Genomic DNA, 21,647 nt, shown 5'->3' with positions numbered 1-21,647 from the left:
CACACAGAGAGTAAATCTCGGGGCCCCTGCTTTCTTAAGATGCCCCTGCTTAGAGGTGTGGTATATATTCACAGACAGGACTAAATAACAGGCTTCAATTGTGGACAACTGGCCACATTAGAACCCAGATCCAAGGCCTCATTAGGAGACGCCCGCAACAGCCTTTTTTTTGCTGCAGCTGTGCCTACGTCTTTATTCTACAATGCCCTCCTGTGGCCCATATCCATACATCTGAATGTGCACGGACTGAGGCCCACTGGTAGTGTCTATAAACGCTGCACTACTGTCTGGTGCATATTTGGACGCACCATCAGTCGCATCATCGAAACTTGCTCCAACCCACTGGCAGGTGCAGATATTCTGGCTGACTATGGCACTAAAGTGATCCACCGATTTCAGCAACATGCTAGAACTACTCCCGTAATGGGCAGCATCTCTGTGCATCTGTTAGCCACACCCTGGAACCTCCCCGTCACAGCTCGGGAACATCCAAGAAGAGATAGCGGAGAGACAGTTGGAGACACGAGTGAGGAGAGTGGATGAGAGGTCAGGGGAGGAAAGATAGACAAGTATAGAGGTGATATTGGAAGTGGAAGGAGCCAATGAGCTCACCCAGAGAGGGTGTGTAAAGAGAGAAAAGGTAGAGGACCAAGGACAAAACCCTGGCTGTCCTACAGTTAGCGGAAGTGTGTAGGGGGGAGGGACGACCACGTAGATTTAGGAGTATGTTTTCATTAGATTTCTATATATATGGGTCCAGCTGTAATTAAATTCAAATAATGGTAATTGTTACCTGTGGTGACTTGACGGAATCAGGCCGAAAAGCGATCCTGTAGCTGGTACAGAAGAGTGTCCCAAAAATGTCATGATGGCCATCTTTAAAATGTACGCGCTTCCTCACCCTCAGGGATGCTTCATGTATCTGTTCCCCTGTTAAAACAAAAAATAAAAATATAAAACATGCATCCCTCACAAAATGGCCGCCACCACCTCAGCGACTTTCTAACAACAACTTTCTAACAACAACTAAGAATGATAAACAACATATACCGTAAATAGCGTGCTCCTGTCTGCCTTTGTCTATAGAGGGACGTAAATGATGCCACTGATTCGTAGGTTGCGTACAGATAATGGCCACTATAAATACAAGATACGCAATACCTTGCTGTGCTGCATGGTTTCCTGTTATGGACTGGAGAAGGGGGCTGCCCACTGTGCTGCTTTCAGGGTTCCGGACTGCAGTCCCCAGTGGCAGAGTCTTGTTACCTGCCAGGTCTATTGCGCATAAATACTGGCAGACTGGCACATGCGCATTAGCCATGCCTCTAGGAGTTGGGTAAAGGTGGCCATATTACACTGGTGGGATTTGGGCAATTTTCAACCGATTTCGTCAGATTGGGCATAGAAACCGGATGAAAAGTGTCAAATCAGTCCCATGGTGGCATGTACAGTCGTTCACAGTCAATGGTGTTAATGTCGACACCTGAGCATATGGGACCCCCAACTGTCCTTTGAGATCATCTCATTTTTTGGGACGGTCCCACGTCCTGTCCGAGGCTGGCTTTGTCCCGCGGTGGTGGTGGTGGGGGAGAGACAGTTGAAAGTCCCCCCTGCCCTGATTCTGCAGAGCAGCGGGGAATAGACGACAGATAGAGGTATGGCCAGCCGCTCACAGAGCTCTGGCCATACTCACAAGACTGAAAATGGGGGTGTGGCCTCGCAAGGAGCGGCATCCTGTGAAGCCACACCCCCTTTTGAATAGGCCATGCCCCCTTAACGGGAGGGCGCTGCTTCACGGTGTCTAGAGTTCAGTCACATAAGTGCATGGGGGCCTTAAGGTTGATGGTTAAGGTGTGGAGACACAGTGTGATTCAGGTTAAATTCGGTTTTCACTATTCAATTTTGACTAACTGCACTTTAGGGGGGGTATTCAATCACTGTCGTGCTCCCGCAGCCATCTCCCGACGGGGGAGATGGCTGCGGGGCCCTATTCAATGCTGTCTTCCCCCAACAGCATTAAACAGGGTTTCTCCACAGAACGAGCCCGACATCACAAGCTGTCAGGCTCGTTCTGCCGAGAAAAGACTGAAATAGGCGAGCTCCTGGCCGCAGCGCATCTATTTCCACCCTCAACTAGCAGCTCGGCGGCCGGGACATTGAATTCCGACCGCCGAGCTCCAGTCGAGCAAAGCAAGAATGGGACAGGGGCACGGCTGTCGAGCTTGCTCGACAGCCGTACCCCTGACATTGAATACCCCCCTAGATGTACTTTAGATTTAGGCCATCTTGCAAATTGGCCCTAGTCCAAATACATTCTACAGGTGAGAGTCAGGATAGACTTGCCTGCACAGTCTATTTTTCTATTCAATACGGACTCCCCTTTTACACCAAAATTCCCTGGTCGGACCCTGGTCTTTGAACAAAGGAGTTTCCAGAGTTGGACCCACCTTCAAGCAACAGTTTCACTTTACATTGGCTTTGGTGTGAAAAACACATCACAAACCAAATTAAGTAATACCTTTTTACACCAAAAATCTCATATCCGACCCGGCATTTGGAACAAGGAACCAAGCCGGGTCGTCTAAGGGATTTACCCCATTTACACTGCGGTGTCTACCTGCAGTGTACACGGAGGCGGTGTGTAGACAGAGACGGCGCTTGGAGATTACATCATCACCAAGCGCTGGGACCACGGTCATCCGCGCCAGGACCGTTGATCGCCATGCTGGGACCAGCCCAGCACCAAGGGAAGCGGCTGGGCTGCCCCCAGCCCCCATGCACTCCCAAAGCCATCATCCGCAAGATGAATGGATGCCGCACACAGGCATCCATTCACCTCCTCTGCTATACTTGCCAGACGCTGCTGTCTGCAGAGTATAGCAGTGGAGGCTGTGTGTGCCCCCCTGTCCAAGCTGCGGACGCCCGGCGTACCCGTTTACACCACCCTCGCTGCGTTCGCTAATTTATTCTCCCTCCAGGGGTGTCGTGGACACCCACGGAGGGAGAAAGTGTCGGGATTTCGGCGGTCGGGATTCCGGCGTCGGGATTCTGAATGCCGGGATCCCGACCGCCGGGATTTTAACTGCATCCCCGGTCACCATGGAGACGATATTGCACTGGATACACATTGTTGGGGAACACAAGACAGTTCAGCCGTTAAAGAAAAGTTTTTTTTGTAGCTATACATAGAATTGAGGTCACCCTTATACACAAGATACGCTCTCTGTAAAACATCAGTCCCATGGTGGCACGTATGTTCAGTCCGCCACAGACAATGGTGTTAATGTTGACACCGGAGCACGTGGGACCCCAAAGAGTGTAACCTCACATTGCTCGCAAGCCATGCAAACCTTTCCTGTTCTCGATTGGTGGTTATGTGGATGGTAAGGTATGAAATTGTCCAAAAAAGGAAGAAATAAATAGTGGAATAGACTTTCATGTCGGCCATTACCATGTCGACCTATTGCTCGTGCCGCATTTTGACCATGCTGACTTATTAACTATGGACCTAGACATAGTCTACGAACCATCCAGATACCATCACTCAAGTGCTGTTGCCAGTGGTAACACTGTACGACTTGCAGGATGGCATATACAGTACATGCAAATAAATGAGTCATCTGACGATGGGAAATTCAATTAACATGAAACGAAAACAAACCGTGCTTATAAATAGGGAATATTTGCACATTCATAGAACAATGCAGTTCCCTCAGGACTCGCAGGCATCCTAGCCAGGAACATAACTACAAAGAGGAACTGGCCAGGGCCTCTAGTCATAACAGCTAGCCTGGCCATAACATGCAAATGAGGAGAGCGAGAGATAGAAAATAACGAGTTTAGTGCTGACACATGTTTGTAATTTAAACACACAACAAGAGGGAATTGTTGTGAATGAGGAGGCAGACGTCTGAGAGAGTGAGAGCAGGAAGTTGGGGACGCTGCGGCCTAGTCAGGATTGCCATAGTAACCAGCCACACTCTCACTGTGTACAGAGTTGGTGGCAAAACGGGCGTCATTTATACACAAAGAACTTATAAATAGCATACATACCGTATGCTATTTTATCTGCCATATGCTGAATCGTAGATGTCTCACAATGTGTATAGCGCTGCATCGGCGGCACATGTGCCCTGTTTCTGCCGAGCATATGCCACATTTATTTACGGCCATGTTTTAACTATTTGTTTGCAAAAATTGATTCAAGGTGAAGATTTGCATGCAACTCCAATGGTGAAAGATCTGCACCATAGTTGCCTACCCTCCTGCATTCTGCAGGAGACTCCCTGATATAGCAGAAATATCCCTCATTAGTCTACCAATCTCCCTCATTTCACCTAGCCCACATTACACTGTTACATCATAGTTACCTCCCCTCCTCCATTCTGTAGGAGACTCCCTGACAAAGCAGCAATCTCCCTCTCTCCCTCATTAGTCTACCAATCTCCCTCATTTCACCTAGCCCACATTACACTGTTACATCATAGTTACCTCCCCTCCTGCATTCTGCAGGAGACTCCCTGACATAGCAGCAATCTCCCTTTCTCCCTCATTAGTCTAGCAATCTCCCTCATGTCACCTAGCCCACATTACACTGTTACATCATAGTTACCTCCCCTCCTGCATTATGCAGGAGACTCCCTGACATAGCAGCATTCTCCCGCTCTCCCTCATAAGTCTAGCAATCTCACTCATGTCACCTAGCCCACATTACACTGTTACATCATAGTTACCTCCCCTCCTGCATTCTGCAGGAGACTCCCTGACATAGCAGCAATCTCCCTCTCTCCCTCATTAGTCTAGCAATCTCCCTCATTTCACCTAGCCCACATTACACTGTTACATTTTGGGGAAAAAGGAATGAGAGACAGAAACATTTACATCCCTCTTACTAACTGCTTGGGGCTCATCTACATTTGGATATAAGTCATTTAAAAAGATTCCTCCCAGATGTAGCAGTGCACACCCACGCTTCTAGGTGCCACGTTCACAATATATTTTCCAAATCTCTCCATATATGGAACTAGACACGCCCTTTGGGTGGAGCATGACACGCCTCCTCAATGGGGCACTGTGCAAAATTCGATTTTTATCTATAATCTCCCTGAAACTAGTTTTCAAAAGTAGGCAAGTATGATTTGCGCATGCAAACCACACTCAGAGCCACCAAGCCGCTGCATGACTAAAACGCTGTGGGCATCTGAGTGTCGGAGACGGGGGGGGGGGGGGTGACATGGTCTGCTCCCAAAAAAACAAGTATGGTGGCCCTGTTTTCTACACCAGTGTCTGCATCTTCCAGCGCAGATATACTGACCTCAGCTATGGAGATGGGACAGCCATTCTTAGAGGCAAATAAAGCTGTTTTACCCTCCAGCAGTGCTCTCACAATCATCCAATGAGCGAATAATAAAGCTTTTACAGTCATACATGCATCTGACTGCCGGTCTGCATATTCACAATTCCAGATGTGTCTACATACATATATCCTTCATAGGACACATAAAGTTTGAGGTGACTTCTTCCATTAAATAGCATCTTATTTGCAAAATGAAAATAAGAAGCACAAGCAGCTTCTGCTGAGTAAAATAATATGCAGCATGTCTATATTCAGTGTGTGTATCTGCATACAAAACGATTTGTTATGTTTTTTTCCTGGTATGTTGCAACTAGAAGGGCTGTTTAACGCCCAAGGAGGCTAGATGTATATGGACACATCTGTATCATCATGTGGTGTATTGGCTTATGCTAGTCAGATATATGTGCGATTTGCTTTCTGGTTGTGCTCAGAGCCATAACTGAAACTCTCTTCCTCTCTGTACTCACCTGGGAGGGACCGCAGGGTCACACCATGAGTTGTGCGGTTGCTTATTTTCGGAGACTTTGAGCTTCTGACCTGTAAATAAAGCATAGCCGTGGTTAATCGCTGGATAAATATAGGAAAAAGCCCAGTTTAGCTGAAAAAAATATTTGTACAGCTCGGATTACTAGCCGGCCATGTCATTTGGGCTAATATGAAATATACAGCACAGCTTAAATGCAGTCACTGTTCAATGGAACCACAGTAGCATTTAGTACATTGCTGAGCAGCCACCCCAGGGGTACACCATGTGAGCGTGCAATTACACACCCAGTCTGTGGCACACGGGATTCATTTAGTTTCGTTAGCAGACTATAAAAAATTCATTATTCAGAGATTTTTGCTAATCTGCGCATGTGCACCAGCCCTGAAACTGCGATCGCATTGAGAAAAATGCAACCACAGTATCCAGGACGACGGGGGCAGCATCAAGCGGCGACATGGCTCTGTGGGGGCATCGACTCAGAGTTGCAGTGTCGTGGTCTGGACAATGCAGACTGGACCGTTTGTGTGGGTGGCCAGGCTGGGCAGCCAGGAGACTACCGGCATCATGCAATCGCTTTGCTATATAGTGATGTTTACATAATAGCGATGCATTGCGAGGCGGGAACCGGCAAACTGAATTTATTATAGCTTGTGAGCAGGACCAATCATCTGCCGCTTTCCAATACCCAATGTCTCAACACATTTTGGGGATTTATTGCACTTTGACGCCACATAGACCCTAAACTGCACATTTTTATATGTACCACTCTGGGTCTGTGAACTAAAGTGGGGCAAACTGAAATCGGCGCATTTCTAGGTGCCTTTCCCAGCATTACCATGCCACTGCAAGGTCACATCGCGGAGTTCACGCATTTCGCCCTTAAGCCAATGGACCTGAGCTAACTAAATGTACTCTGTTTATTTGTACAGATCACATGATACTTTGTAAATACATGTTCTAGAACTTATACTAAGCAGACATTTGCTGTGATCGGACTAAACCTAATGATATCAGACTGGTTAGCAAGTCACCCAACCAGTGCTCTGTCTCACTGACGGACCTTATGTTAATGTAATCTAGTCTTCGGAGACGCTGGCCCCGTCTGCTGAACATGGGCTGCACAGCTTGTGTACAAGTTCTTTCCAAAAGTACAGGCTATGACTCACTACAGCCCTTTTATTCTGGAAATGAAAAGTGTTTTCTGTTCTGAATAAGCCGTTCCCCAGTTCCGCTTCTACGTGAGATCTTCCACTGTGGAACCTGTGTTCCCAGAAGCTAAACTTAAATGTAAAAATATCATCGGACAAATAGGTGCGTGGTTCCAATCCCTCTGGCAACCTTCCCACCTGTTCCCAGATCCCATATCGGAGCTCTATTACCTGCCAAAGGGCACTGAATTCTTTACCATCTCAGAGCAGAGGTTCCATAAAATCGACGGGTGTAGGTGATAGGGTTGACTCAATAAAGGTTGACATGCATTAGGTCGGCAATGAAAAAGTCGACATGAGTATTCACATTTGCACAATCATATATCGCTAGCCCACCAACGTGTACACTAGGTGGCATGTAATTGGGTGTTCTGCCACCCGTGCCCATCCAGAACAATAGTGCACAGTGCTACACAAGACTATAGTTCTTTACCATCAGAGCTGGAGGCCTGCTTAACGCTGGGAGACACATAACAAGACTTAGGAAGCACTGGGGTCAGGGAATCCATATCAACCAGGGTCATAACTGTGTACAGTTTGTATGTTCTCCCTGTAGCTGTATAGGGTGGGAGTCACATGCTCCCCCAAAGCCCCGGCACCGCCCAGAAAAAGCTGCATTGCCGTTCTGTCCACCCCAAGACTGCGGTCGCGTTTTTTCAGGGACACAACAGTAGTTTGGGCTCACACAGGCGCGCTAGTGATTATGTGCGCAAATTAACAAAAATCGATGATTTTCAGAAATCTCCAACCCAAGAATCAGGCTCCATAAGCGTTAAACATACAAACAACGTTATATTGTGCGATTGCATAACATACATGATCAGGGCTTATTTGGCGTAGGGAGAGAAGACATGAATGGTGCTAGTTATACCCTCAGGCGATACCTGCGCCAGAAAGCTGTTTTACATTTTAAAGATACCAGGTTGAAAGATCGCCTGGAAAGGAGAGGGATTTACAGTAATTGGAGTTGGGGAGGATTCTATTATACTTTATCTGCTAACATTCAGTACCTTCAGTAGGGAATCTTGGGACCATGATAATGCAAATCATGTCATTAGCCCCGCCTCCTCCCAACAGACCCGAAAATCATAGCATTTTGCCACGACCGGCAGGTAGGACTTAATTATCTGGGGCAAGTTTCCGGTGCCGTCGGTGGTGGTTACAATCAGTGGTGTCCCTAACTCTGGTGACATCCGCCTCCTCCCCAGTGACAGAAGCCAGATGCAGTATGTGCTGCTGCAGCTGCACTTGGCTCCTGTCACTGTGTAGGAGCTGACACTGACTCACAGGTGTGGACCCTGGACCTTGACTATCTGTGGACCCTGCAGTGATGAAAACGGGGTTAGATCTGTGAGGCCACACTCCCTAACCCACAAGGCCATGCCCCCTTTGGTTGATGACCTAAGTATGACAACAAGAAACCACTGCAGCAGTAAGAAAAATCCTGTCGCTTTAAGTGAGTTTAGAGTATGGGCCAATGGAAATAAAAACATTTATTGATGCTTCTTAACAATGCATCATGAATACATATGATCTATGTTTACTGCTGCTCCAAGTACATTAAATGCCTGTTTTCTGAGGTCAGAATGCCCTTTTCTGTTCTGAGCTGGCTTGGCCAAGGTATAGACGCAGACGTCTACAAGTTTAGAACAAGTGGGATCTTGTATGCACAGAGACAGTATTGAGTGGTTTTGAGGTTACCACATCAGCAAAGCTGAGAAACAACCTCTCTGCTAAAGCCCACATTCTATTTTGACTATTAAAGAGCCAACTTCATAACTCAGAGGAGGAGAAAAGGTTTCTATAAATATCTCAGTCTTCTGACTCATGAAGAACGTTGAAGCTAAGAGGAAAGCCTGTGATTTTACCACCATCAAAGTGACGTGGGAACACTGGTGGATCTAGAGTGACATTGTTATCTACACACAGAAGAGGGCAAGCGATGGCTGGGCAGCAGGGCCTCCATGAGAACTATCAGGCCCGGTAGGAAAGTGGTTGGCCCCTCCATGTGTGGATCACGCCTACACCTTCTGGGTCCAACCAGAAGTTGTTCAAAGACGAGTGGACTTAACTGCTACTCCTCAAGGGAAGCTTCATTCCCTGTGCTAACAAGGCTAGAGCATCTTTAGAGCCATTTTGAGACTGTGATAGTGCCACAGTTGGAGACAGTTGTCTTCTACTTAGATCCAGTGAGAACTGCATATATCTGCAGTATAACCAATGTTCCAGCATCTTGCCAGTACCTAATGTAGGTACACACTTTAACGTTACACATTCAGTCCACATTATTTGCATTTCACCAACATTTCTCATTGCTGGAGCCATGATATGAAAGTTTAGCTTTTTCCATGCAGTGGGGTCCATCTTAGTTTTGTTACTTGGGCCATTTTAGTGAGATGGCCTCCATCCACTAGAGCAGTTGACAATAAAATTTGAAAAAGGTTGTGATGTATAAAGAAGAGGTTTCATTGCAGACATAGATTTTTAACCTGTGCTTAAGAATTCCCATCATTAATGAATCGTTATGGAATCCTTACGGGTATTAATCAAAAAAGGTATATAATAGGAAATAATTTGTCTTATAGATCCATAGGATGACTCCAGGACAGTCAATACTCATAAGTCCAGAAACCTTTATGCAGGGTAGGTGGATGTTTTAATATGATAGACATCGGAAGATGGTCTCATTGGTGGTCTTTGAGATGTGCACAGAGATGGTCGCAGAGATGGATAGAGAGATGGTCGTAGAGATGGATGCAGAGATGGTCACAGAGATGGATGCAGAGGAACACAGAGATGGTCTTTTTTAGAGATGGTCTCAGAGATGGACGCAGAGGTACACAGAGATTTTTTTTTTAGAGAAGGTCTCAGAGATGGACGCAATGGTACACAGAGATGGTTTATTTTAAAGATGGTCACAGAGATGATCTCAAAGATGTACACAGAGCTGGTCTCAGAGATGTACACAGTACACAGAAATGGTCTCAGAGATGTACACAGAGATGGTCTCAGAGATGTACACAGAGATGGTCTCAGAGAAGGTCTCAGAGATGGACGCAATGGAACACAGAGATGGTCTATTTTAAAGATGGTCACAGAGATGGTCTCAAAGATGTACACAGAGCTGGTCTCAGAGATGTACACAGAGATGGTCTCAGAGATGTACACAGAGATGGTCTCAGAGATGTACACAGAGATGGTCTCAGATGTACTCAGAGATGGTCTCAGAGATGTACACAGAGATGGTCTCAGAGATGTACACAGAGATGGTCTCAGATGTACACAGAGATGGTCTCAGAGATGTACACAGAGATGGTCTCAGAGATGTACACAGAGATGGTCTCAGAGATGGACGCAGCCATTGGATGCAGAGATGTTTGTCTAATCTTTTCAGATGTGCACATGTGCAGATCTCTTTCTGCAAGATTCCTCGCAGTCCCCACTAAGCCTGTTTGACATGACATCTATTTGTGGGTGCGGAAAGGACGGGCATGGCAGGCATAACAGAAAATGGGGTCATGCTGGCCGTCATTTCTGGTTTGTTGTTGCCAGCGGCTGTGTCCTTGAGGGCAGTGTCATCGGCAGACTCACATCCTGAGTCTTGTGGAAGAATGGAAGTAACAGTAACAACCTCAAGGTCTGAAGATTTTCCTCTCATGGACTAGAAATCAGAAAATGTAATTGTGGAAAAGTCCATGTTGCTTTATCTGGGCAACATTTTGGCTGATTTGAGTTGTAAGTGGGATTTCTGTATGAAGATCTCCTTTATCCTCCATTAATGGGCAATAATTCTTTGTTTTCTTCAGAATGTCCTAGATTCTTACTGCTGATGTCCACTGGAGGTACAATAATCCCTTTATTCCCAGCAGCAGTATCAGAGACACTCACTTATGGCAATTCTGCTTTGTGATGGATGAGTTATTACACTTATTAAAATTAATAGATTCAGTCATAGACGTTCAGCCTGTGGATCATGAGGTTGATATGGTGGCATCTGAGCATCTTCCTTTAAAATGGTAGTACAGCTTGTAAGAGAGTGTGTGCTACAAGGAGATGAGACAGGTACATATCTGCTACAGGACACCACGGCTTGTGACAGGGCATGTGCTATAGGGAGAGCAGGCAGGTGCAGATCTGCTACAAGGCAGTACAGCTTGTGACAGGGCATGTACTACAAGGAGATCAGACAAGTACACACATGCTACAAGGCAGTACAGCTTTTTACAGGGCATTTGCTACAAGGAGAGCAAGCAGTTACAGACCTGCTACAAGGCGGTACAGCTTGTTACAGGGCATGTGCTACAAGGAGAGCAGGCAGGTACAGATATGCTACAAGGCAGTACAGCTTGTGACAGGGCATGTGATACAAGGAGAGCAAGCAGGTAGAGATCTGCTATAAGGCAGTACAGCTTGAGACAGGGGATGTGCTACAAGGAGAACAGGCAGGTATAGATCTGCTACAGTGCAGTATAGCTTGTGACAGGGCATATGCTACAAGGAGAGCAGGCAGTTACAGTCCTGATACAAGACAGTACAGCTTGTGACCGGGCATGCGCTACAAGGAGAGCAGGCTGGTACAGATCTGTTACAAGGCAGTACAGCTTGTAACAGGGCATGTGCTACAAGGAGAGCAGACAGGTACAGATCTGCTACAAGGCAGTACAGCTTGTGACAGGGCTGCTACAAGGCAGTACAGCTTTTGACAGGGCATGTGCCACAAGGAGGGCAGGCAGGTATAGACCTGCTACAAGGCAGTACAGCTTGTAACAGGGCATGTGCTACAAGGAGAGCAGACAGGTACAGATCTGCTACAAGGCAGTACAGCTTGTGACAAGGCATGTGCTACAAGGAGAGCAGACAGGTACAGATCTGCTACAAGGCAGTACAGCTTGTGACATGGCATGTGATGTGATAAAAGGAGTGCAGGCAGGAACAGATCTGCTACAAGGCAGTACAGCTTGTGACAGGGCATGTGCTACAAGGAGGGCAGGCAGGTACAGACCTGCTACAAGGTAGTACAGCTTGTAACAGGGCATGAGCTACAAGTAGAGAAGGCAGGTACAGATCTGCTACAAGGCAGTACAGCTTGTGGCAAGGCATGTGCTACAAGGAGAGCAGACAGGTACAGATCTGCTACAAGGCAGTACAATTTCTGACAGGACATGTGCTACAAGGAGAGCAGAAAGGTACAGATCTGCTACAGGGCAGTACAGCTTGTGACAGAACATGGGCTACAAGGAGAGCAGGCAGGTACAGATCTGCTTCAAGGCAGTACAGCTTGTTACAAGGTATGTGCTACAAGGAGAGCAGGCAGGTACATTTCTGCTACAAAGCAGTACAGCTTGTGACAGGGCATGTGCTACAAGGAGAGCAGACAGGTACAGATCTGCTACAGGGCAGTACAGCTTGTGACAGGGCATGTGCTACAAGGAGGGCAGGCAGGTACAGATCTGCTACAGGGCAGTACAGCTTGTGACAGAACATGGGCTACAAGGAGAGCAGGCAGGTACAGATCTGCTACAAGGCAGTACAGCTTGTTACAAGGTATGTGCTACAAGGAGAGCAGGCAGGTACATTTCTGCTACAAAGCAGTACAGCTTGTGACAGGGCATGTGCTACAAGGAGAGCAGACAGGTACAGATCTGCTACAAAGCAGTACAGCTTGTGACAGGGCATGTGCTACAAGTAGAGCAGACAGGTACATACCTGCTACAGGGCAGTACAGCTTGTGACAGGGCATGTGCTACAAGGAGGGCAGGCAGGTACAGACCTGCTACACTATGTTATAAGCTACATAAATACTAGCACAAAGGTACTTATATAAAAAGGTATATAACTGGGGTAGCCAACTCCAGTCCTCGAGAGCTAACAACTGTTAATGTTTTCCAGATCTCCTCACAGAATCACAAGTGAAGTATTTAGCTCCACCTGTGGATCTTTTAAATGTTTCTGTGAGTAATGAGTGCACCTGTGCTGCAGCTGGGTTGTCTGGAAAATGTGAACTGTTGGTAGCTCTCGAGGACTGGAGTTGGCTACCAGTGGTATATACTATAAGATGGGCAGCAGGGTAGCATGAGTGGACCAACCAGACTATGTACTCCGGGGTACCATCCATGAGTCCAATAGTGCTGTGTCCAGCAGTAGACATGGCAGGGGCACATAGTGCTAGTGCCTACTCCATACCATACTGACACCCATCCTCATCACCTTACAAAGTAGTAGCAGCTGAGTAGAGCATCACATGATGCGGCTCCCTTCACTGATAGGCTGGTTCTGCATCGCTGCAGCATCTCTTTAGAAGCAGTGAGATATGAATAGGGGTGCTTAGTTGATTAAGAATAAAAACGACAGGTATAATGAAGAAGGATGGTGAGAAGTGATGAAGGGGCAATGGCAGTTCTAGAGTGGGGTGGCCAAATCAGTCCTCGAGATCTACCAACAGTCTATGTTTTCCAGACCACCTTTGGGTCTGCAGAATGTGGCAGTTAGGAATGACTGCAGCATGTGTTTGATATGTGACAGTTAGTAATGACTACACATGTGCACCAGCTAGGTGGTCTGGAGAACATGGACTGTGCGTAGATCACAAGGACCAGTTTGACCACCCTGTTCTGATGAAAAAGGAGGATAATAAAGGTGGGTGATAGTCAACTGTGCGGAGTACAGATGTGGGTAGTGGGGAAATTAGTCCATTACTATTGGTGATACTAAGCCTTTGAAAGAGAGATAAAGTCGACGGAGATAAAGTACAGACGGAGCACTCATAGTCTTTGCAGGGGCTGGCGGTGGATTCACCAGCTGCCGGAAGGGGATGGGCTCGCATGAGACAAACGCAAATCACCTTCAACTGGAGCTCCCCCTGGGTCCCCGCCACCTCGTCGCTGTCCCTCACCTCCCCACTCCCCCCCTAACCCTGCCGTCTCCCTGAAGCGGAGAGGGACAAGGTTCCCGTCCCCCGCCGATGGGAAACTGGGATGCGCGTCCCAGTTAGATGTAGCGTCGGCTCGCCAGTGGGGGTGGTCTGGTGAGCCCTGGCACTGGATGAGCAGCGCTACATCTGTATCAGTCAATCATCTCCCAGCTGCCATGTTACAGGCTGGATTTGAATAATGACAGTTAGGAAGTGATTGGCTGGCACTTTATCTCTTTACAATGTTTAGTACATAGACGCCATTATCGATCACATGAAACCATCAGACAGTAAGTGATGAGAATTTGGCCCGTGGTGTACATCACTGTAACGCACTTCCCCCATCTGTAGCATATCTGCGGAGGATAAGGGGGTCCTGGTTCCTGGTACTTCTTATCCTATTGGCATATCCTTTGCCCACTGGTGGCACACCGTCACCCGGTGGTACCTCTAATAACATTGATGAGGGTGTGCCCCTATGCAGCATGGCACTAGGTCACACCCCCAATGGTACTCCAGGTATTCCCAGCTGCGCTATCAGGCACTTGTCGGCGTAATGCCCGCAGGACATGCTTCCACCACAGCAGCTGATAACAGAGACACTTGCTGCCATACTTGGGATGTCTCTCATTACTTGGCTGAGTCGCTCTCCTCAGCTCCCATGGGCTCAATGAAATGAAACAACTTCTCTCCGGCATCGGATCATAATCCCACAGGCTGCGCCCTGCGGCTTCCTCCGTTTAACCCTTTCGTGGTCTCCCCAACCCCATCATGCTATATGGCTAAATCCCGCCACCCTCCAGCCGTGCCAGGGTTAATCCGCAGCTCTTGCAGGCGATCCCCATAGGAGAATCCAGCCGCCGCAGTAATGGCTTTGTTTTAGAACAAACTATACCTTAATGAGGGATTGTCAGGATTACACAGAAATATATAATCTCCCGTCAAGTATTAACCCCTGGTGCTCCCCCTGCCTGCAGGGAATGCCTGTGATCCCATGCCAAATATCCCTGGCACTCATTTCAGTGGATTACAACACACGGACCTCTCTGCCATCTCTGCTGGGAGTAGAATCCAAGAATCCACTACTCCAGGCCAGTAGCACCGGCGCTCCCCAGTCTGCAGTTTAAAGAACATTTTTGTGTTATGCAATAGCATCAGCAGTTGTCTAATAAGGTCCTGACATCTGGCACACTGACCCAGCGACTCTGCCAGCCCTGCCAGGCACAGAGGGGCATTGTATAATACAAAGGCAGGGTATGTGGCATTGTTCCGCCGTAGAATAGCTTCAGCTGGGAAAATACCATCACACCACCGCACCATAAAAGTAGCCGCAGTCAACATTATTTCACCCGTGTCGACTTTACATAACATCAGCGTCGGCCAACGTTACGTTATGCACATTACCCATAGGAACAGTCAGGAAAAACAGTATTCACGGTTATTCTGGCGTAAATAGAAAACATTGCAGAACAAACTTTCTCTTTCCTAATATGAAGTCCTATGGGGTAGACGTAATGTTATGGGGCTGCCTGGAGGAATGAAATACGGTATTCCCAGTATAGATTATTTATAGCAAACATGCTGTGCGCCTGCAGAGCCCACTCACCATGATCTGTCGGGGGTCCTGCTGGAGGGTGAAGGTGGTCCTGGGTCTGGGCAGCATGGTGTAGTAGGGTCTGAGGACCACTGCGGACTGCAGAAAGTGGGGCTGGAAGCAGGAGAAGCAGAGTCAGGTCCTGTGTGCTGCTCCCATGGTGATGGTATAAAGGGGACTTTGTTCTAGTGCAGCAGAATAGGCTGGGGTAAGGTAGGGGGGCTGCTGCTGCTGGAGACCCCAGCCTGCAGCCAGGAGAGTGCTGTGTGTGTGACTGCAGGGATTCCCCCCTGCCTGCTGCTGCTGCAGTGTGGGGGTTAGAGACAGCCTCTCTGTCTGCTCTGTCGGCTGTCTGATCACCATAGTGAAACGGAGACTCTGCTTCTCCAACTCTTAAAGGGACAGAGGATGTGTTTAGTATTGTGGCGTGTCGCTTGTAACCGCTCCAGGCTGCAGACATGGTGCTGCGCAGAGCTATAAATAACCCATTCAGCAGGAACGAGGCGCAGGGGTGAATTATTTAACATAAAAAGGAGGAGGTGCGATATCCATTTGCAGTGGACGTTGGTTCGAAATAGAGATGTGCAGGTTCGGATTTACTCGGTTCTTAACGACAAATTATCGCCAGCTCTGATTCCCCCCCCCCCCGATTTTTCGGGTGTCATGTGTTATGGATCTGAGTAAATCTGCTTCGAGGTCTGAGTAAATCCAGGTAAAACCGAACCCACACATCAAGGGTTTTTGGCACTTGAGGTAAAACTTCAGCTTACTGCTCCCGCCACCAATCACACCCCAATACCGACTTTCTGGAACCTCGGGTGAGAGTGTGGAAGAGGCGTCTTAGAAGTTCAACACCTGCCGTTTGCATTAAGGTTAACAAGGACTCCGCTCTCCGAGTCATCCTTAATTCAGTCAGGGGTGCCCCCCCCCCCCCCAGATCCTGCAGCCCCTAGACAGCTGCCTAAAGCTGTTTACACTGGCCCCTTGCACTAATCTCTACACTGGCCCTGATTCAGTGGCGGATGCTGTCACCGCTGAGTCTTTGCGCTAACGCCGCATTTGTTTTTCAAGCGACTGTGACACCTTGCAGCTTGTAAAGGCCCTACCATTCCATGCACCAAACCCTTCACTCTATCCGAGGTACCCCTGCACTCTATCCGAGGTACCCCTGCACTCTATCCGAGGTACCTCCTCACTCTATCCGAGGTACCTCCTCTCTCTATCCGAGGTACCCCTGCACTCTATCCGATGTACCCCTGCACTCTATGCGACGTACCCCTGCACTCTATCCGACGTACCCCTGCACTCTATCCGACGTACCCCTGCACTCTATCCGACGTACCCCTGCACTCTATCCGACGTACCCCTGCACTCTATCCGAGGTACCCCTGCACTCTATGCGACGTACCCCTGCACTCTATCTGACGTACCCCTGCACTCTATCTGACGTACCCCTGCACTCTATCCGACGTACCCCTGCACTCTATCCGACGTACCCCTGCACTCTCTCCATGGACCATCTTCACTCTATCGAAGGAACCTCTTCACTCTAACTGTGGCCCCTTCACGCTCTCTGAGGTCCCCATTCACTGTGTCTAAGGTCCCCATTCACTGGGTCTGAGGTCCCCTTTCACTGGGTCTGAGGTCCCTATCACTATCTGATGTCCCCCTTCACTCTCTCTAAGGTCCCCATCACTTTATTTGAGGTCCCCCTTCACTCTATCCAAGGTCTCCCTTCACTCTCCCTGAGGTCTCCCTTCACTGTGACTAAAGTCCCCCTTCCCTCTATCTGAGGTCCCCCATCACTGTGTCTGAGGCCCCCCCTTCACTCTATCAGAGGTCCCCCTTCACTGTGACTAAAGTCCCCCTTCCCTCTATCTGAGGTCCCCCATCACTGTGTCTGAGTTCCCCCTTCACTGTGTCTGAGGCCCCCCCTTCACTCTATCAGAGGTCCCCCTTCACTGTGTCTGAGTTCTCCCTTCACTGTGTCTTAGGTTAGGTACACCTGATAAAGGTGCTGCAGCTGCTTGCCACTCCAGGTACTAATTAATTGCAAGTTACAACCCGTGACGAGTTACTAAGAAACGCTAGGACTGGAATGTGGAGTTTGCCCCATTAGTCCCGCTGGTTGGTTCTATGGACTTTGGTCCTTTCCTACTCACACAACAACACTTATTTCCTGACAGCTGATAATGAATGTCAGGTTCAGTAACAGCTTACATAAGCAGGAATGCGGAGCCCATGCACGCAGCTTTACAACAGCAATGCTACAGTATATACTGTATATTGTATACAGAAGCTTGTGTGTTGTTACTAACAGGCCTATTTATTATTCTGGGTCATAACACAAACTGACTATTCCTGTGTATGGCATCAAAAGATCAGCTATCGGGGCAACTATTACAGTATCGTCAGATTAGCGGTATGTATCGGTAGCTATGTAGCGATGTTTCCACAGTTCAGCCATTATCACAATCTGTGCACGCAACCAAAGCTGGGTACACATCTATACAATCGTCAGCACAATTGTGTGATCGGCCCACTGACTGTATCAGTGTGTATTGCAGGACTGATTAATTATTATCAGTTATTTATATAGCGCCCACATATTCCACAGCGCTGTACAGAGAATATTTGGCCATTCACATCAGTCCCTGCACCAGTGGAGCTTACAATCTATGTTCCCTACCACATGTACACGCACACAGATATTCTAGGGTTGGGATCCAATTAGCCTAACAGTATATTTTTGTATTGTGGGAGGAAGGCGCTGTACCCGGAGGAAACCCACGCAAACACAGGGAGAATATACAAACTCCACACAGTTAGAACCATGGTGGGAACCGGACCCACGACCTTAGTGCTGTGATGCATTAATGCTAACCATTACACCGTCTGATGCTGGGGATCAGGAGGTCACAGCTTAGGCACCATTTAATATTTAGATGCCAACCTTCCAATCCTCCATATGGAAATAACTGAGTGAAGTGTCACAGGCAGTTTGTAAGAGAGAAAATGAAAAAGTACAAATTGAGTGTTATACCAACATGCGACCTTTTAACAAGAGAAATATTGTAGGGTACTGGGTTGGCGGTGCTCCCAAAAGATTCAGCAGGATAACTGAATTAAATGGGTGTCTTTGAAGAGACATAGGAAGAACGACAAGGTTTTTGGGGCACACTTGAAATAATAAAATGGTGAAAAGATGGTGTACAAATGTGTGATATAAAATCCAACCTTTATTGATTACACTTAAGAAGCATACACACGTCAATTTAGATATAAATATAAGTAACGATTTTTTCAAGAACAATTTTATAAAAATATATATCAATCGGCAAGTGAATTAAACTACGGATTTTATTTTATAATCGTAAATACACAATGCAGAATACGAGATTGTAATACAATAACCGTCAAGTGGGCGAAAATGATTTGACAGGGAATTTACCAGGTCAAAAAATGTTTGAGCAAGACAAATCAATACCAAACAGTAATGCAGTGCACATGAATGTTGCAGAGCTTCATGATATTGTGGTTTGTATTATTATTGGAGTCTTGCTTTAGATCCTCCTTTGATACACAGCAAATAATGGACCCGAATCCAGTGAAAGAGGTAGCAGGTTTACATTACTATTGTTAGAACAGAATTTGATGGATAAAGAGAAAGATAGAAAATGCTCTTCGTATGCATTCGCTACTTCTGTTGTCTGAATGTGTGATACAGCACTGGATATTCCCTGATGGTCTCCCAGGAGGTACTGATCCAGCCAGTCGCTGCTTAGCTGCTGAGTTCAGATGGGATCAGGCGGCCCAGCGAAGTATGGCTGTATATGGCATCAGATGAGAGAGCCTCAAATGGAACTAGGAGCCAGTTGTCACTTCTGCTTTTCCCCGATGTAGCTCAGGAGAATGAGAGAGTGAGCGAGTCCATGTAATAGGTTATAGTCAATTAGAATGAAACAAAAAGGGAGATGAGAGGGTGAGAAAGGATATGCTCACAGGGTAATAATATATGTGCCCACTGCAAAGTTCAATGGGTTAGTGGTTACTGAGCCAGTAATGGAAAGTACTGTGCACAATTCCACATGCAGGGGTGAGTAAGGTCTTTATAAATCTTGAATCATTGTATGTGCAAGATAGATTGATTTATCAGCAACATACACAACAGCAAGTGGCTCCAAACATTTCTCAAAACAATATATCAAATTATATTGGTTGTAAGCACCAAAAATTGGTAACAGTTCTCAGAATGAAAAAATGAAAAAAACAGGAGTTAACAATTCACTTGAATTTTACCCTTAGGGCTAATTGCAACAATTAAAGACTGAAGATTGTCTACACCATATCAGTTAACTAGTTATTGTTACTGATAGTGGTAACAGCGGTGGAGCAGGGTTGGTGTATTGAGAAGAGAATTCAATAAACGGTTTAACAATAGTGTACAACAAAGTTTAAACCTGCGGGTCACATTAATAGTAGGCGCTCACTCCTTCATATTGCGGACATCTAATTATAGCGTGCCCCATACGGTGGAGCGCTGTAGTCCCGCTCAGTAGCGGTACTGACTTGTGTCCACGCACCAGACACAGAGTCTGTGCGTGCGAGGCAATCTGTGGGTTTTAAATACAGATTACCTTATATGCCTGGTAGCGAGATCAAGGTGCAGGAAGAGCCGTGCGGTGAACGTTTCGCCCCGATTGGGCTTGATCACAGCGACGGGGCGAAACACGTGTCCTTCCGACGTCAGGGCATTTCCAGCCACTCTGAGCCCTCCCGCAGTCCCTCTCAGACCAGCGCTGCCGTTACTACTTAGACGGTGGGAAACGTTCACCGCACGGCTCTTCCTGCACCTTGATCTCGCTACCAGGCATATAAGGTAATCTGTATTTAAAACCCACAGATTGCCTCGCACGCACAGACTCTGTGTCTGGTGCGTGGACACAAGTCAGTACCGCTACTGAGCGGGACTACAGCGCTCCACCGTATGGGGCACGCTATAATTAGATGTCCGCAATATGAAGGAGTGAGCGCCTACTATTAATGTGACCCGCAGGTTTAAACTTTGTTGTACACTATTGTTAAACCGTTTATTGAATTCTCTTCTCAATACACCAACCCTGCTCCACCGCTGTTACCACTATCAGTAACAATAACTAGTTAACTGATATGGTGTAGACAATCTTCAGTCTTTAATTGTTGCAATTAGCCCTAAGGGTAAAATTCAAGTGAATTGTTAACTCCTGTTTTTTTCATTTTTTCATTCTGAGAACTGTTACCAATTTTTGGTGCTTACAACCAATATAATTTGATATATTGTTTTGAGAAATGTTTGGAGCCACTTGCTGTTGTGTATGTTGCTGATAAATCAATCTATCTTGCACATACAATGATTCAAGATTTATAAAGACCTTACTCACCCCTGCATGTGGAATTGTGCACAGTACTTTCCATTACTGGCTCAGTAACCACTAACCCATTGAACTTTGCAGTGGGCACATATATTATTACCCTGTGAGCATATCCTTTCTCACCCTCTCATCTCCCTTTTTGTTTCATTCTAATTGACTATAACCTATTACGTGGACTCGCTCACTCTCTCATTCTCCTGCGCTACATCGGGGAAAAGCAGAAGTGACAACTGGCTCCTAGTTCCATTTGAGGCTCTCTCATCTGATGCCATATACAGCCATACTTCGCTGGGCCGCCTGATCCCATCTGAACTCAGCAGCTAAGCAGCGACTGGCTGGACCAGTACCTCCTGGGAGACCATCAGGGAATATCCAGTGCTGTATCACACATTCAGACAACAGAAGTAGCGAATGCATACGAAGAGCATTTTCTATCTTTCTCTTTATCCATCAAATTCTGTTCTAACAATAGTAATGTAAACCTGCTACCTCTTTCACTGGATTCGGGTCCATTATTTGCTGTGTATCAAAGGAGGGTCTAAAGCAAGACTCCAATAATAATACAAACCACAATATCATGAAGCTCTGCAACATTCATGTGCACTGCATTACTGTTTGGTATTGATTTGTCTTGCTCAAACATTTTTTGACCTGGTAAATTCCCTGTCAAATCATTTTCGC

General features: G+C 47.0%; 1 protein-coding gene and 2 pseudogenes across 1 annotated transcript in view; 1 reads left to right on the top strand and 2 right to left on the bottom strand.

The window, feature by feature from the left end:
* Positions 1-15,964, bottom strand: part of MTMR11 (myotubularin related protein 11) — a 35,996-nt gene extending 20,032 nt beyond the window's left edge. The window contains exons 1-3 of the mRNA XM_083167368.1: positions 15,568-15,964; positions 5,824-5,893; positions 794-930 (exon numbers count right to left, since the gene is read on the bottom strand). Coding sequence (XP_083023494.1) covers positions 794-930; positions 5,824-5,893; positions 15,568-15,624 — 264 coding nt within the window. The 5' untranslated portion in view covers positions 15,625-15,964. The remainder of the gene's footprint in view (positions 1-793; positions 931-5,823; positions 5,894-15,567) is intronic.
* Positions 15,965-19,273: 3,309 nt separating this feature from the next.
* On the bottom strand, positions 19,274-19,390 carry LOC146050845 (5S ribosomal RNA; annotated as a pseudogene).
* A 1,846-nt stretch (positions 19,391-21,236) lies between these two features.
* LOC146050859 (5S ribosomal RNA) lies at positions 21,237-21,353 on the top strand (annotated as a pseudogene).
* Positions 21,354-21,647: the final 294 nt, after the last annotated feature.

Source organism: Crinia signifera, chromosome 12, assembly GCF_055691185.1.
Source record: "Crinia signifera chromosome 12, ASM5569118v1, whole genome shotgun sequence".
NCBI classification, from domain to species: domain Eukaryota; kingdom Metazoa; phylum Chordata; class Amphibia; order Anura; family Myobatrachidae; genus Crinia; species Crinia signifera.
The sequence above is the reverse complement of the archived record's forward strand: the minus strand, read 5'-3'. Positions and strand labels throughout refer to the sequence as shown.